This window comes from Halichoeres trimaculatus, unplaced genomic scaffold (genome assembly GCF_033239565.1).
Source record: "Halichoeres trimaculatus isolate MK-OKI-2021-1 unplaced genomic scaffold, fHalTri1.1 fHalTri1_scaffold_3, whole genome shotgun sequence".
NCBI lineage: Eukaryota > Metazoa > Chordata > Actinopteri > Labriformes > Labridae > Halichoeres > Halichoeres trimaculatus.
The window spans coordinates 23,839,096-23,854,066 of record NW_027437181.1 but is presented as its reverse complement, the minus strand read 5'-3'; the positions used below and the strand labels follow the sequence as shown (position 1 = coordinate 23,854,066).

The window sequence follows — 14,971 nt, the reverse complement described above, 5'->3', positions numbered from 1 at the left end:
GAAGTTTTCATTGCTATGATACCAGAGAAACAAGGGATTACATGGGGTTTCTTAAAGATTTGCAGAGGCAGCCCTGAGATCCTCACTGAGGCAATGCTGTGACATTATTTGTTTGAGTTAAAGAAAACAAACGCCACATACCAGTACTCAGGTTCATGCCAACTACCAGGAAGTTTTGAGAAAAGATCGATCAGACCTTTGTTTTCTTATCCTGTTGCAGGCAGACTCTTTTATCATGATGTTGTTATTACAGCAAGCTTAAGACATTTGAATTGTCACACGAAAATAGGTTCTTTATTTAGATTCATACCACAGAAGTAAGGCAGAGTAAAGTGTCTGTGTGTCTCCTGCTGATCTACTAGTACTTAAGCAGATGAATGGGTGCTATTCTGTCCTGTGGGGGATGTAATGAACAGAGAAATGACAGTGTTGATGTAGCACACATAAATGCAGCATGGAATAGGAAGTTTTGACTTGAAGTCATTTTCATAACCACAGAGGCACATATTGGTCTTGTTGGACGATGATGGACAACTGACGCTGGGTTTCGAAACTGACTTCTTTGTAGCACGTGATTTTTTAATGTATAATTTACCAGCTGCCAGAATAGTCAGATCTTGGTCAATTAATGTTTTGTCATATCATCACAGTCAAAATTATTATGTGTGAGAAAGCTTGGATGTCTAATTGTAACAGTCTGAGACAAATAAGAGTGAATTATCTTTCTGCGCTGTCCAGATAAGATTAAACTCCCTGTTGTTGTCATAATGTGTCAGTTTGAGTCTGCCTCACAGAAACTTGGTGATAACAGTAAACATGTCGTCATCATCATCATTGCAGCTTTTCTTAAACTGTCATTTCAGTGATCCTGTGTCAGGAGAATAAAGTAACATGATATCCTGTATCTTGTAGGAATTGGTCAAGGAGTTCCCGTCGTGGCTCTGATCTTTGAGGGGGGTCCCAACGTGATTCTGACTGTGCTAGAGTACCTTCAAGAGAGCCCTCCTGTCCCTGTGGTGGTGTGTGAGGGGACCGGCCGTGCTGCTGACATACTGGCCTACGTCCACAAGCAGACTGAGGAGGGAGGGTAGGACACTTTCAAAAAACACACACACCATTCAATTTGTATGAATCCTTCTCGTCTTTTTCATTGATTTCTTAATATTTTGTTAGAGCAAAAATTTGATCAACGTGACAGAAAAACAGAGCATTAAACAGGCGGTAAAGGGTACAATCAAAGTTTCAGCATATATTTTATTAAATATTTCAATCTGTGGTGAAAAAAAAGTTTTAAGATTAAAAAAATGTTTTGTCATCATTGTTTTTTCATGCTTCTGTCTGTGATTATTGACTTTGTTGTAGACTGCGACCCATTTTTTCCCTGTTCTTTGATGCAAGCGGTCAGTGGTTCTCATCTATTTCTGTCCCTGAAGAGTTTGTAACAACCAGCCACAGCCTGCTCTGTTTGAACAGAGCTGAAAAATTTTAACTTTAGTACATTTTAATGTTAACTTGCAGATGAAATTTGCACAGTGTTGTTCAATATTGTGATCACAGTTGTCTTTAGTGTTGAAGACTCAACTTGGAATATACTTTTATCTGTTGTAATCATCACCAAAACAAACGTTTCTCCTTTCATTTGTGTGTTTGTTTTGGACCATTCAGTACACACTCTGTGATCCACCAAACTGTTTATGCACCAAATACACGAGAGCCCTGCACTTATCTTTGAATCCTTTTGAATTACAGAGTTCAAAGTTAATCTCACAAACCTTTACATCCTTTGTCATCTTTAGACGGATTTTAAAGTCCTTAGATGAGGAATGGATGATCGATGTTTTTATTTGGGTTTACTTCTTTTAATGAGTAAAATAAAACTTAATAAAATTAAACTCTTTTGTGTAGTCAGTCGGGAGTTTGCTCTGTTGCTGGATGAAGTGTTTTTTCTACAGCTGAGGTTTGGGTTAAGGGTAAGATTAAATATTGTAATGTAATGTCACTCCTCTGCTGCAGTGGTCTTCCTGACGGGGTGGAGACTGACATCATAGCAACCATTAAGAAAACCTTCAACTTCAGCCAGAGCGATGCCATCCATCTCTTCCAGACTCTAATGGAGTGCATGAAGAGCAAAGAATTGGTAAATCCAAGCACACTGAATTTTAAAGGTCCCACATTCTGCTCCTTTTCTGCAGTTTAATATGGATCATTGATGTCTTCATGAAATGGTAGTAACATGTTTTGGTCCAAAAAGCCAATAAATCAAGAACAGCAGCATTGTTTCCAGGCTCTCATAGCCCCTCTGTTCAGAACGCTCTGATTTAGTGGGCGCGACCTTCATGTGTAAATGAGCCACCACTGATACCGCCCCACTCTTCTACGTCACTGAGAGTGGCGCCATGAGCTCAGAGTGCACAATGTTTAGAAAACAGTGAAGCTGGTTTACCGTAACATTACAGGCTAAAACAACAGGCTAACTGCAGCTAAAGTTAGCATTCTGAAGCTAACACGGAGACAGGGGGGACACTGAGAGAAAGCTCTTACATCTGCTCCACAGCACACATCATTTAAAATACTCACATTTCCAGGGTCCGAGGTTTGTTGGCGGATGGTTGGTAATGTGCCTGGATTCAGGACCCGTCTATTCACTAGCCCTCTGTTGTACTGTCCACAGTTGGAAAAGCAGTCGGCCGTGAAGTGACTAGCACACACATGCACAGTTTTGCTGAGTGTAGCTGGCACATTTCCTCGATAAATGAACTCTAGCCACTTAGTCTTGTCTTCTTCTGAGATGGGAAGCTTGTGCATGGAACTATGTGGCTGTTTACAGCCAAAAACAGAGCAGTGATGGCTCTTCAACTTCAGCATTCTCCTCCCTGCTGCTGGGGAGATTTCTTTCCAGATGCGGGGAGAGGAGTGGGCGGGGAGGGGGTTCAGGGATATCTGCTCTGGTGGACCAATCAGGTCAGGCTTGCTCCTGATTGGTCAAAAAGGGAATCGCTGACATCGGCAAACCCCAGAAATTCCAAACAGCTCGTTTTAGGTCAGGATTTTACATTCACAAGCTCTACTAAATACAGGTTTTGTCATCAAATATCACATTTTGTGGGCTAGGGGGAAATCCAAAGACCCACAAATTTAACTAAAAGACTTAATAAAGTGATTTTTGCATAATATGGGACCTTTAAGCACGTCTTCTTCAGTGCTGCACCTATCATATACTCAAATGTGAAAATCAAAGAAGAAAAGAAGTAACACTAAACTTAAAGAACCTGTTTGCCAGTGGGCATATCACAGGCTGGAAACATCTGGATACTGTCTGTGGGAACTTGTTAATAAGTGATATCTTGTTCCTCCAAAAACAGATCACTGTGTTTCACATCAGCTCCGAGGAGAACCAGGACATTGATGTGGCCATTCTGAGGGCTTTACTCCAAGGTTAGTCCTGTGCTTTTCTCTGAACCTTGTTTATGAGAGGAAGAGTCACATAAAGTTTATCCAGTCTGTTCCTGTGCTGAGGTTGTTGGCGTTGGAAGATTAAAATCTCAAGACTTGGTGATGTTTTCATTTCATTCTGATATAGATATGCTTTGAGAACAGACTCTCCCTCTTGTGTGCCCTTGTCTTTGTGTTTCTGAGAATATCATGTTGCTCACATTCACAGGGCCTCCTTATTCCAACACTGTCAGTCACTGAGCTGCTCGTCTCAGGCTTACTCTTCTTTATTCCTACAGTCTTCTCAAGAAATGTTGGCTTGTGGGCTCTCTGGATGTTGCTTTTATTGTTGTGTGAATGCAGTTCAACCAAAAAACAAAAACAAAAAGAGCCTCTGTTTTTTCTCTTAAACTCTTACAGCTCTTCCTTTTAAGTTTTACTTGTCAAAGAAGGGTGCTGTGTTCAATTCAAGTGTATGCAGCAAATCTGTGTTCATCCCAGTTTAGGCAAAAGTGAGGGAATGTGTGAGTGACTTTAACTGATTGGTAGTTTAAAGAAAAACGGTCAAACACTGACAGACAAATAGACTTTGACTGAAAATGCTTACTTTGACAAATATTTGTTTGACCTGAGGCGGGGTAAAACAGTAACTCATCTGCAGAGAGACCTACAGCTAAAGCTCACACGCATCTCAAAGTATGAGTAATACTTTCTGATCTTACTCCAGGACTCAGCTCATTTAAGAGACTGGATGTTAAATGGGAATTTAAAATTTACATGCTTTTTTAAGATTCTTATGAGGTATTTTACAAACCAGTAGGAATTGGTTATGATTGTTTGATTCAGATGGCTCCTAGAGAACAATCAGGCAGCTTACTTTGGAAGAGAGCAGTAGACTGAACAGGGATTTACTTTGCAGTCTAAGCTGCTGTGATGCTGTATTAGGGTGTAATTGAGTGTATTACTGCCCGGGCCTTGCTCTGCTAACCCCCTCTAATCCCTCTAGCTGGCTAACAGGAAATACACAGTTAATAAAGCTTTACTTGCATGGGAATACATTTTTATTCAAGTGTGTGTGTGTGTAACTCATGTCTTCCAATGTGTATTTCAGGCACAAACGCAACTGCCTTCGATCAGCTGGTCCTAACTCTGGCCTGGGACCGTGTTGACATTGCCAAGAATCATGTGTTTGTGTACGGGCAGCAGCTCCTGGTACGTCTGCATGTTTATTTGTGTGTCTTTTTGTGTGTTTGTGTGTGAGCCACAGCCTCTAGTCTTGTTTGCTTTGCCCAGTATTCGCTCCAAACCTTTGGACTCGCCCACAATGACCCTAAAAGTTCCTCCTACCACAATCTGAGGTCTGAGGAGTCCATGGGGACCAAACTCAGCCTGGCTGCCATAAGCTGCATGTCTTTACTGTAACATGACCCCTGTGACAGTTGTCTTCATAAGCTGCCCTCATGGCTCATGTTTATTTTTAAACTGAGGGAATCCTAACTGGTGCTTGAATGAGGGGATAGCCGATGTTTATTTGCCCTTTTTATTTTTGTAATTTGGCCATTTTTGGTCTTCTGCCTCCTTTTGTTTGTTTTATAAACACTGAATTGCCATGAAAATACACTTCATATCAGCGTGTTTATCCTTGTTTGTGTGTTTAGGTGAGCTCTCTGGAGCAAGCGATGCTGGATGCACTCGTGATGGACAGGGTAGATTTTGTCAAGTTGCTCATAGAAAATGGTGTAAGCATGCACCGTTTTCTGACAATCAGTCGACTGGAAGAGCTTTACAACACGGTAATGTTGTGCAGCATGCACTAACTGAATCATATACATACAACGTCAAATAAAAGTCTCTATTCTATACCTTTTTATGTTTATTTCCTTTTAGAAACAACCCAGCATCAACCCAAATCTCCTACACCTGGTTCGGGATGTCAAGCAGGTAGATTTGGATCCTTCTGTTTTCTTCTGGGTGAGTTCACACTCTCATCAATCTCAACCATTGTTTTGTTTCTGTGCTTTATCACAGAGTCATCTGCCTCCAAACTATAAGATCACCTTGATTGATGTGGGCCTGGTTATTGAGTTCCTGATGGGCGGGACTTACAGGTGTAACTACACCAGGAAGCGTTTCCGGATCATTTATAACAATCTCCATGGCAGCAACAGGGTGAGTTTTTTTGATCAGCTGATCATTGTAGAAATGTGTTGAATGTATTTTAAGATATTAATGTTTCATTTTATACCTGTGCTATAACTTCTTGTATTTTAATGCATGACATGTAGAATCTGCTGTGCTTTGAGGATGTTTTTTTTAAAGTAAAACAGCACTTTTGATGAATGATGTCAGCTGTTATTGAATGTATTATGAGATGTAATAAAAGTCAGACTGTTTTCATATTTTCACAGAGGTCGGGGCGCCAAACAGCAGGTCCTGGTTCTCATCTGAGGAAGAGTCACGAGGCTTTCAGCATGCAGGCAGATAAGAAGGAGAAGACAAGGCACAACCACTTCATCAAAACTGCTCAGCCATACAAACCCAAGGTATAGTCCTCCAGCTCAATCAAAATAACAAGGCTGCATTTTGAGTAGAAGATCAGAGCGAATAGAAAAAGCTATCTCTTAAATCTGAGAAGCTCTGCCTATCTTCTCACTGCGTCTTCCCATCCCCCTCAGCTTGAATCTGCACAGGAGCAGAACAAAAAGAGGAGCAAAGAGGAGATTGTAGACATAGACGACCCAGAGACGAGGCGGTTTCCCTACCCCTTCAATGAGCTGCTGGTGTGGGCTGTGCTGATGAAGAGGCAGAAAATGTCGCTCTTCTTCTGGCAGCACGGTGAGGAGAACATGGCCAAGGCTCTGGTGGCCTGTAAGCTTTACCGCTCGATGGGCTACGAGGCTAAGAAAAGTGATGTTGTGGACGACACCTCAGAGGAACTCAAGGAATACTCAAAGTGAGAAATCTCTTCAACTTTTATTCTTTCATCCAAGTACCCATATGACACAAACCATCTCTGCTTTTTATTTCAGTGAGTTTGGGACGTTAGCGGTGGACCTGCTGGAGCAGTCGTTCAGACAGGATGAGACCATGTCCATGAAGCTGCTGACCTACGAGCTGAAGAACTGGAGCAACTCCACCTGTCTGAAGCTGGCTGTGTCCTCACACCTGCGGCCATTTGTGGCTCACACCTGCACCCAGATGTTGCTGTCAGACATGTGGATGGGACGGCTGAACATGCGCAAGAACTCCTGGTACAAGGTTCATGTTCCATTTAGATTTTATTTTTGGTAACAAACACACACCTGGTGGGAAGTGGCTGCTGGAGTTCATCCCTGACAGTTATAGGTACAAGTACTCCCTAACACAAAAATTAAACCATTAAGTAATGGTTTAATGTTTGTATGGGTTAAGTTCATGGTGGTGTTTACTTTCACTGTGTCTTGAGGTCGATTTAAACTCAGAATGATGTTGAGGCGTTGAAATCATAGTAAGATAACTTATTGTCACAAGTACACAACTTTTTCTGATAAAAAGTTCTTCTATAGTATTTTTTCTGTCCTAAAACAATAATTGACATCAGAAATGTTGATTGCATTAAATAAGAAACAAATTATTCTTAAAAAGGATCAACCAACATTTGATTTTGAAATTCATGCCCAGCTCTTTAAATATATTGGCTTCACAGATGCAATCCAGTGGTTTTTCAACCAACCAGGAAGTGAACAAAATGTCTAGACTCCTGGGTTCTGGGTCAGACCTGTTAAATGCAGTGTAACACTTGAGACACACGGGGTTTGCATGATTCACAGACTTTCTTGACTAATTTAGCCACATCCACCCACATGAGTGTGTTACTTGCCTTTAGGTTATTCTGAGTATCTTGGTGCCTCCTGCCATCCTTCTGTTGGAGTACAAATCAAAGGCTGAGATGGCTCACATCCCTCAGAGTCAGGATGACCATCAGATGACCATGGAAGACAGTGAAAACAACTTTCAGAACATCGCTGAAGACATCCAAATGGTAAGACTTCCTTAGTTTGTCTGGTTTTGTAGTTTTCCTCACATTAGATGTAATTACTCAACTTTAATGGCTAATTGTAAATATGACATTGAGAACCATTCGTTTTAAACTTCCTTATTTTGCAATTATTTCAGTTAACTTGGTTTGGGAATGAAATTAATGTTGTCTGTTGTTACCTGTATAGCAAGAAAAACTGTTTATTGCTTTGTCTCAGTGAAATTTGCCGCTCAAAAATGAAGTCAGCAGGAGGAAGTAGGAAAACACAGCAACTACAGTGTGCCTTAAAGTGATACTCCGGGATGGAACAAGTTGGGTCCTATCACAAGGTTTAGGGCAGAAATGACCCCTACAGCAGTGTTTTTGTGCAGCAGAAGACCAGGGCGCACGCACCAAACACCCCCTCCCTGCTCCTCTGCCGGTTTCCTCTGCACTCAGACGGGGCCATATTTTACTTGACCAAAAACACAAATAAACAGACTCCCACCGAAAAGATCTGATATCGGTCTGCATTCACGCTTTATTTAGAGAATTTTCAGCTACTTTCACACAAAAACACCGCTAAATAAGGCTCTAGTTCTCATTGTGTCATAAAATGGCGCTACCTCCGCTGCAGAGCCACAGCTGGCTACGAGGCACTCGCCGCTTAGTGTATCAGTCCGCGCGCAGCGTGCAAGATATAAACAAACACAGGTAGTCTGCCAGGATGAATTATGCAATAACAACGTAAAGATGAGTGATTATGAGAGCCAGTAACGCGCTAAAAATTCTCTAAATAAAGCGTGAATGCAGACCGATTTCAGACTTTTTCGGTTGGAGACCGCTTATTTGTGTTTTTGGTCAAGTAAAAATTGGCCCCGTCTGAGTGCAGAGGAAACCGGCAGAGGAGCAGGGAGGGGGTGTTTGGTGCGTGCGCCCTGGGCTTCTGCGGCACTAAAACACTGCTGTAGGGGTAATTTCTGCCCTAAACCTTGTGATAGGACCCAACTTGTTCCATCCCGGAGTATCACTGGACAAAATAACATATGATAAAAAAAGAAATGCCAGTTATTTTATAACTTAACTGTGTTTTACACATTAACACTGGCAGACTGCTACAGATGGATTATTTCTCTTTTGAAAATGTTGTATGGTAAAGTCTTAAAAGCTGTGTGACATTATTGAAGTAATAAGTGATAGAAATTGTCATGTTCACATAAAAAAGTTTGCTGATCACAAATTATGTTCCTAAAATTCCTTTCTTTGTATGCATTTTTTTATAAAGTTGTTTTTAATTTGCTTGCTTTCCTCCCCTCACATTCTCTTCTCCACGCTCCATTTCTCTCCACATTTTGGACTGCTGTCATCTAATTTGGGCCTTTTAACCTCTCTGCAGGATGTGTTTAAGGAGGCCAGATCCCATGACCAAGTGGAGGCAAAGAATGACATGGAGACGCACATTCGCTCCAGGAAGCTGCCCTTAACCAGGAAAATGTATGCCTTCTACCACGCTCCCATCGTCAAGTTCTGGTCCAACACGGTACGGAGAAACCAAGATATCTACACTCAAATAGTCACTAGTCATCTACACATGCACCCAACGCTTTTTGTTGACCATTACTTAACAAAAGCGTCAAAAGGAGGACAAATCCTCACAAAGGACAACTTGGGGAAAAAAAGAATATCAGTGATCAGGCCATTGCTAATCATCTATTAAGCAGCTTTGCTTTCTTTTCTACTGATGTGGTCTTGGGAAAACCCACCAGACTCCAATCGATTGATTACCCACAACACCACAAATAGTAAAGATGACAAAGTGCAGCCTCATCTTATCACACAGCCACTCAGTGCTAAGAATGGAAACCCAGCTCCCTCACCTCCCTGTTTTTAACCACTGAATGAGTGGACAGATGCTTCTTCAGCACCACCCACAGGAAAGCTCAGGGAAACATCAAAGCTTGTACTTTGTGCTCCTTTTAATTCTTTCAAAAGTGTGGGAGGCGTAAGGAACATTTTCTTCACACTTCAGCCAGTGCCGCAACGGTCGGCTGTACTTTGAATCCTTACCTAAAACTCAGTCAGTGTTATTATCCTGTTAAATTTACCTTCTTTGACTGGAGTTTCCCTATTCTTTACTGGCACTCATGTTTATTTATAAACACAAGCCTGAGGCTGGTTCTCAGGAGCCTGGGAGCCGTCACTGATGGCTGTACGCAGAGACAGAGCAGTTTTACTGGCTGTTCACGACGTGGAGAAGCTGATACCATCACTGAAACCACAACTCGATGAAGCACAGCCTGTGCTGCAGCTTATCTACATCTGCTTTACCTATTTCCAACCTGATTTCAATGCAACGCTCAATAGCAATGCCTCCGTCAGAGGGGATAGCTAACGGCTGATTTTCCAAAAGTTCACGCTGCACTTTACGAGGTTTAGCAGTGTGTGTAGGTGTGTGTGCCTGTGCCTGTTTAAGTTTGCCACATTTCAGACTTTCCCACAGTCTGTAGTAGACCTGTAGAAGCTGACTTGTGCTTGAAACTGAAACAAACCCTGTTGTACAAACTTGTTCAGATGGGAGCTCATGTACCGCTGGTAGACATCATGTGGCATTGGCTTGTTTCTATATAAAACAATAAAAATACAAGATTTTCAGTGTAAACAAAGACCATCTATGGGTCTAATGAGTATTTAAATTGATTGAAGCAGAACTAAAAGGCTAAAATCATGCTATAGGTTCATCCAAGGAGTGGTGCATTATCACAAAACACAGTATAACTGAGACCGATAGCTTGTTTTTGAAGAAAATTGATCATAACAAGAGTTGGAAGTAATTTACAACCTCCGTTTGAAAAATTGTGATTGATTAAAAACAGATTTTGTGGAGGATGAGGGTCTGGTTAAAATGACTTGCACTACAACTACCTTCTAGAGCCACAATTGAAACAAAGATCACTTATTTCCAATTCAGGACAGTAGTAAAATTTTCTTGCTTAGTTAATGTGAGCTAAAAACTGTCCCGTCAGATGGATTGTTGCAGCGCAGTAACATGTTTAAAGAACAACAACAAGAAATATTTATATGCAGTTGCTTGAAGTAATTTTACAACTTTAAATGACTAGGTTGTTGAAGCACTCACTTTTCTATCTCTTCCCCTTTGAGATCAGACTTTTGTCCCAACAGAGGATGAATTTTCTTTTCTCTCACACAGCCATTACCCTCTCAGTAAACCACCAGCTGAACTCAGCTGCCTCAGAGGTCACGGCCAATATGGTGGACAAGTCCAGACTCAAAGTACATGGTTCAGCTTCTTAGACTCAGCCAACCTCATCTCAAAATAGTTGTGGCCCCTCTCTGGGACTGTCTGACTCTAGACACTTGTCAACACAGTTATGATCCGTGTCAAATATGTCTCATGGAAAGTACATCGTTGCAGTCTTTCTGATGTGGAGTTGTTAATGAACCTTCCTGTTGTGTCTCTTCCCTCATCAGCTCTTCTACTTGGGTTTCTTGATGTCCTACTCGTATGTGGTCCTGGTGAGAATGCCTGATTGGCCTTCTCCACAGGAGTGGGTGGTCATCCTCTACATTTTTACCTCAGCTATAGAGAAAATCCGAGAGGTCTGTGAAAAAATAGATTATTACAAGGCATGAAATTACACAACAAATCAGCTCGACATTGTTTTACACTTCTTCTCTCCTTTGTTTCTTTTTTCAGATGTTCATGTCAGAGGCAGGCAAAATAAGCCAGAAGATAAAAGTGTGGTTCAGTGACTATTTCAATGTGTCAGACTTTCTGGCCATCGTGTCTTTCTTCATTGGCTTTGGCCTGAGGCTGGGTGGAGATGCCACCTTCGTCCCAGGCAGGACAGTCTATTGTCTCAATATAATTTTTTGGTACGTGCGACTCTTGGATATCCTGGCTGTCAACCAGCAAGCTGGACCGTATGTTATGATGATCGCCAAAATGGTAGGTCCTCATGAGAGCTGCACCACTGCATGATGCAAAGTCATCATGAGTTGTACCATCCTGGTGTTGTTAGAGTTCACTTTTTTCTACAAGCACTGAAAAAATGTTAATAGTTGAAAGAACAGTTGTTCACTGTAGGTTAATCTAAACTTACTGGTGGTAATAGTATGAAACTGGAATGATATTTCTAACTTAGAAGAATAAACGTGGACAAAAACAAAAAAGAGCACTTCTCCTAGCACTTGATGGCAGCACCTGCAGCCAGATAACTTGAAGCACTTCATCGCACTTACTAATGTTTCCCTCCTGTCTAAATTCTTCCTTGTGTTGTATGTCACAGTGTCTGCTAAATGAAGTTGTAGAATAGTAGTAAGTTGATGAAACCTTACACTCTGTAGGAAAGATTTTTTTAAGTTATACTTAGTACTAGATTGAAGTTTTAATTTGACAGTTAAATTAAAATAGTCAACCGTGTTGGTTTTGTATTTTTTTCCCAAAGTGTGGAAGTTTTTGTTTTTCTGTGTAAACTGCAAATTCTGATGTTAATGTTTGAATTTATCACTTCAAACATTCATGACAGCATTAATCATCAACATGATGTTACCAGGTATTGTAACCAACAATATCATCCTGAGAAGCCCCAGCAGTTTCCCAACCTTTAATTTTTTACATTACTGTGCTTCATGTTCTTTTTAACCAGAATATTTATTAACCTTTCACTGATAGTCTGCCCTCAAGAATAAGATAAAACCATGTTAAAACCATGTAAAAGATTCATTAGCTTGGTTTTCTAATACCCAAATACTAATTTGCTTTCTTGCAGAATTGCAGCGAAAATATGAAACAATAAAGACTAGTGGACTAAAATATTAGTGTTTTGCACTTAAAAGTGAAAAAAAAAAAGGAAATTATACATTTATCAGATACAACCAAAAAGTGCCAAAAATGCTTTTAATGTTTTATTAGCAAGCCAAGCTAGCCTGCTACGGTCTCCAGCATGATATTGAGAACATAGATGACTAGGGATGGGAATCAAAAACCGGTTCCTGTTGAGAATTGATAAGAAATGTTTCAATCCATTGATATTGTTAGCCTTTGTCGATTCCCTTATCAACTCTTTACATTGTGCCGGAGCCGCCAGACCTTACGTAGAATAGTTTGCTGCAGCTATCTTAGCTTAGCAGTTAGATAACGTTTCCCAAGAAAACTCTGAGTCAGGATTTTCAGCTTGAAGTTTTACTGAAGAACTGACTTCATAAAGAAAAGTACATTACTCTCTCTCAGGAGATTCATATTCAGTACATTTGAAATGGTATAAATCACCTTATTTACCAAAATAACAAAATAGCGCAAGCTTGATGCTAACGTATATGGGAAACTGCATTGATATGCTAGCAGTTAGCATACATCAGTATAACTTCAGCCTCAGAATAGAATTTCAACTGTCATCACAGAAACACATCACATCAACTCTTTGTAAAAAATACTGAGAATTTTAAATATCAAAAGCTAACAGGCAATTGAAAGGCTCATGGTTGACTTTATCACTACGGAAAGCTTCCAAACAACTTAAACCATTGCTGTAACCACTTTGACACTAGATGGCCTACTTGAATTATTAATATATTACAACACAGTACATCAACATCACAATTTGTGCGATTTTTACCTGTTTCTGTATAATTATGCCCAGAAATATCCAGACTCAGAGACCAATTACATTTTATTCACTTACAGTATAAACTCAATTAGATGTTGTTGACACAGAAAACCTGTAAAGCTACTTTTTCTACCAAGAAAATTCACAACAGGAATTGATAAGGGAATCCATAAGCAGAATCGATAAGGGCATCAGTATTGACAAAATCTTATCAATTCCCATTCCTATAGATGATGTTGACATTGACATGACACAAAAAATGGTTTCAATCCTCTCATTGAGCATCTGCAACAAAGCAAATATGAATTTCCTGTAACACTGAAGTCTCCCTTTCACAGTTTCCATTTCATACATCTTCATAGCTGTTAAGTAGTGATATAATGTTCAGTATAAACATAGTCTTCCCTGGGGATTTCAGCACAGAAATGATCAAAATTCATGAAGATTCAAAAAGTAGCAGACAGACAAATTACATAAGATTGTGATTCTGTTTTTTATTTTGTTCCCCAGAAAAGATGTGTGTCCACTACAAAATCTCACTAGCTACAATTTTTTTTTAATCAAGTATGACAGAAAACTAGTTTTAGTAATGATCTCATTGAGTGTGTTTGACATCTCTTTCAGGTGGCCAACATGTTTTATATTGTAGTGATAATGGCTATAGTCCTCTTGAGCTATGGCGTGCCCAGGAAAGCCATTCTGTACCCACAAGAGGAGCCCAGCTGGACGCTGGCTAAAGATGTGGTCTTCCAGCCGTACTGGATGATGTATGGGGAAGTGTATGCTTATGAAATCGATGGTAAGGACGATGAGGATGGTAGGGGAGATTATGAGGGTAAGAACAGTTTTATTCAAAGCTTCTCACCACAGCATGACGGCTGATTGTCACTCAAAACAACCACTGGAAATCAAAACCCACGATGGCTTAATCATTGCTCCCCCTCACAGCCTCGGTCACACAACATGGGTCACACAGAGAAGCTGCCAATCCAGGTCTGTTTGGGGACAGTGGGTATTTTTGCTTTGCCACAGCATCAACTGCCTCGACTTAAACTGAAAGAATTTTACTGAAGTAGCACACGTACTACTTGAGTCGGGAGCATTTGAAGCTTTGGGTAAAACAAAATACTTTGCTGCACCCCATCACCTGAGTTGGAGACCAAAGGTTTCACAAACCGGTAAAATTCATCACATTGTTCATGACTTTGTCTTACAGTTAAAATGGAGAATTACAGGTACAGTAATTCAAAGCATAAGAGGAAAAAAAGACTTCCCCAAAAAGCAGAATAAATAGAGTTGTTAGTTCGAAATACTTCCCAACAAATCATAGTTACAATGTCCTTTGTTATACCTCCAGTGTGCAGCAACACAATATCAACAAGATGATCATCCTTAAAAACGTAAATAAAGAGCAGAGCTTCTCACTGAGAATATTTCACCCTTTAGAAATTATTAGGTTATCATAAAAGTATAAGTAAAATATAAATAAAATGAAATAGAAATGTAAATGTTTCCAGCAGCTGTAGCGAACAGTATAGGTGTCTGTGTACAATGAAACAGTGGAAATTAAAACAGGTTTGATAGTCAGGACAGTGTGTCCCTCTTTTTGTCCAAGATGTTTTTTTTAAATGTTATCATAGATGCAACATTATGTTTAAAATTGTCTTAAGAAGCGGCATATCCAGGAGGATTTGACTGGTACATCTGTAGTCTTCAATGTGTTTGTATGTGCGTGTTAATCCTCAAAGGCTCCTCCTCTTCACAGTTTGTGCCAATAACAGTGACACAGCAGTGAAGCCCCTGTGTGCAGCGGGAGTGTGGCTGACTCCTCTCCTACAAGCAGTCTACCTCTTTGTACAGTATATTCTCATGGTCAACCTCCTCATCGCTTTCTTTAAGTAAGTGCTCAGCACTC

At 40.4% G+C, this 14,971-nt stretch overlaps 1 protein-coding gene across 2 annotated transcripts in view; it reads left to right on the top strand.

The window, feature by feature from the left end:
* trpm7 (transient receptor potential cation channel, subfamily M, member 7) overlaps nt 1-14,971 on the top strand; it is a 41,088-nt gene that overhangs the window by 14,604 nt on the left and 11,513 nt on the right. Inside the window, exons 8-23 of one of the 2 annotated variants that reach the window (XM_074667267.1) lie at nt 913-1,087; nt 2,014-2,137; nt 3,363-3,435; nt 4,544-4,644; nt 5,091-5,225; nt 5,320-5,373; nt 5,461-5,601; nt 5,841-5,975; nt 6,108-6,385; nt 6,462-6,690; nt 7,298-7,453; nt 8,826-8,969; nt 10,919-11,047; nt 11,145-11,396; nt 13,681-13,855; nt 14,822-14,954. In XM_074667267.1, coding sequence (XP_074523368.1) covers nt 913-1,087; nt 2,014-2,137; nt 3,363-3,435; nt 4,544-4,644; nt 5,091-5,225; nt 5,320-5,373; nt 5,461-5,601; nt 5,841-5,975; nt 6,108-6,385; nt 6,462-6,690; nt 7,298-7,453; nt 8,826-8,969; nt 10,919-11,047; nt 11,145-11,396; nt 13,681-13,855; nt 14,822-14,954 — 2,434 coding nt within the window. Of the gene's footprint in view, nt 1-912; nt 1,088-2,013; nt 2,138-3,362; nt 3,436-4,543; nt 4,645-5,090; nt 5,226-5,319; nt 5,374-5,460; nt 5,602-5,840; nt 5,976-6,107; nt 6,386-6,461; nt 6,691-7,297; nt 7,454-8,825; nt 8,970-10,918; nt 11,048-11,144; nt 11,397-13,680; nt 13,856-14,821; nt 14,955-14,971 lie in introns of those variants that run through there. The other variant, XM_074667268.1, reaches the window with a different exon arrangement.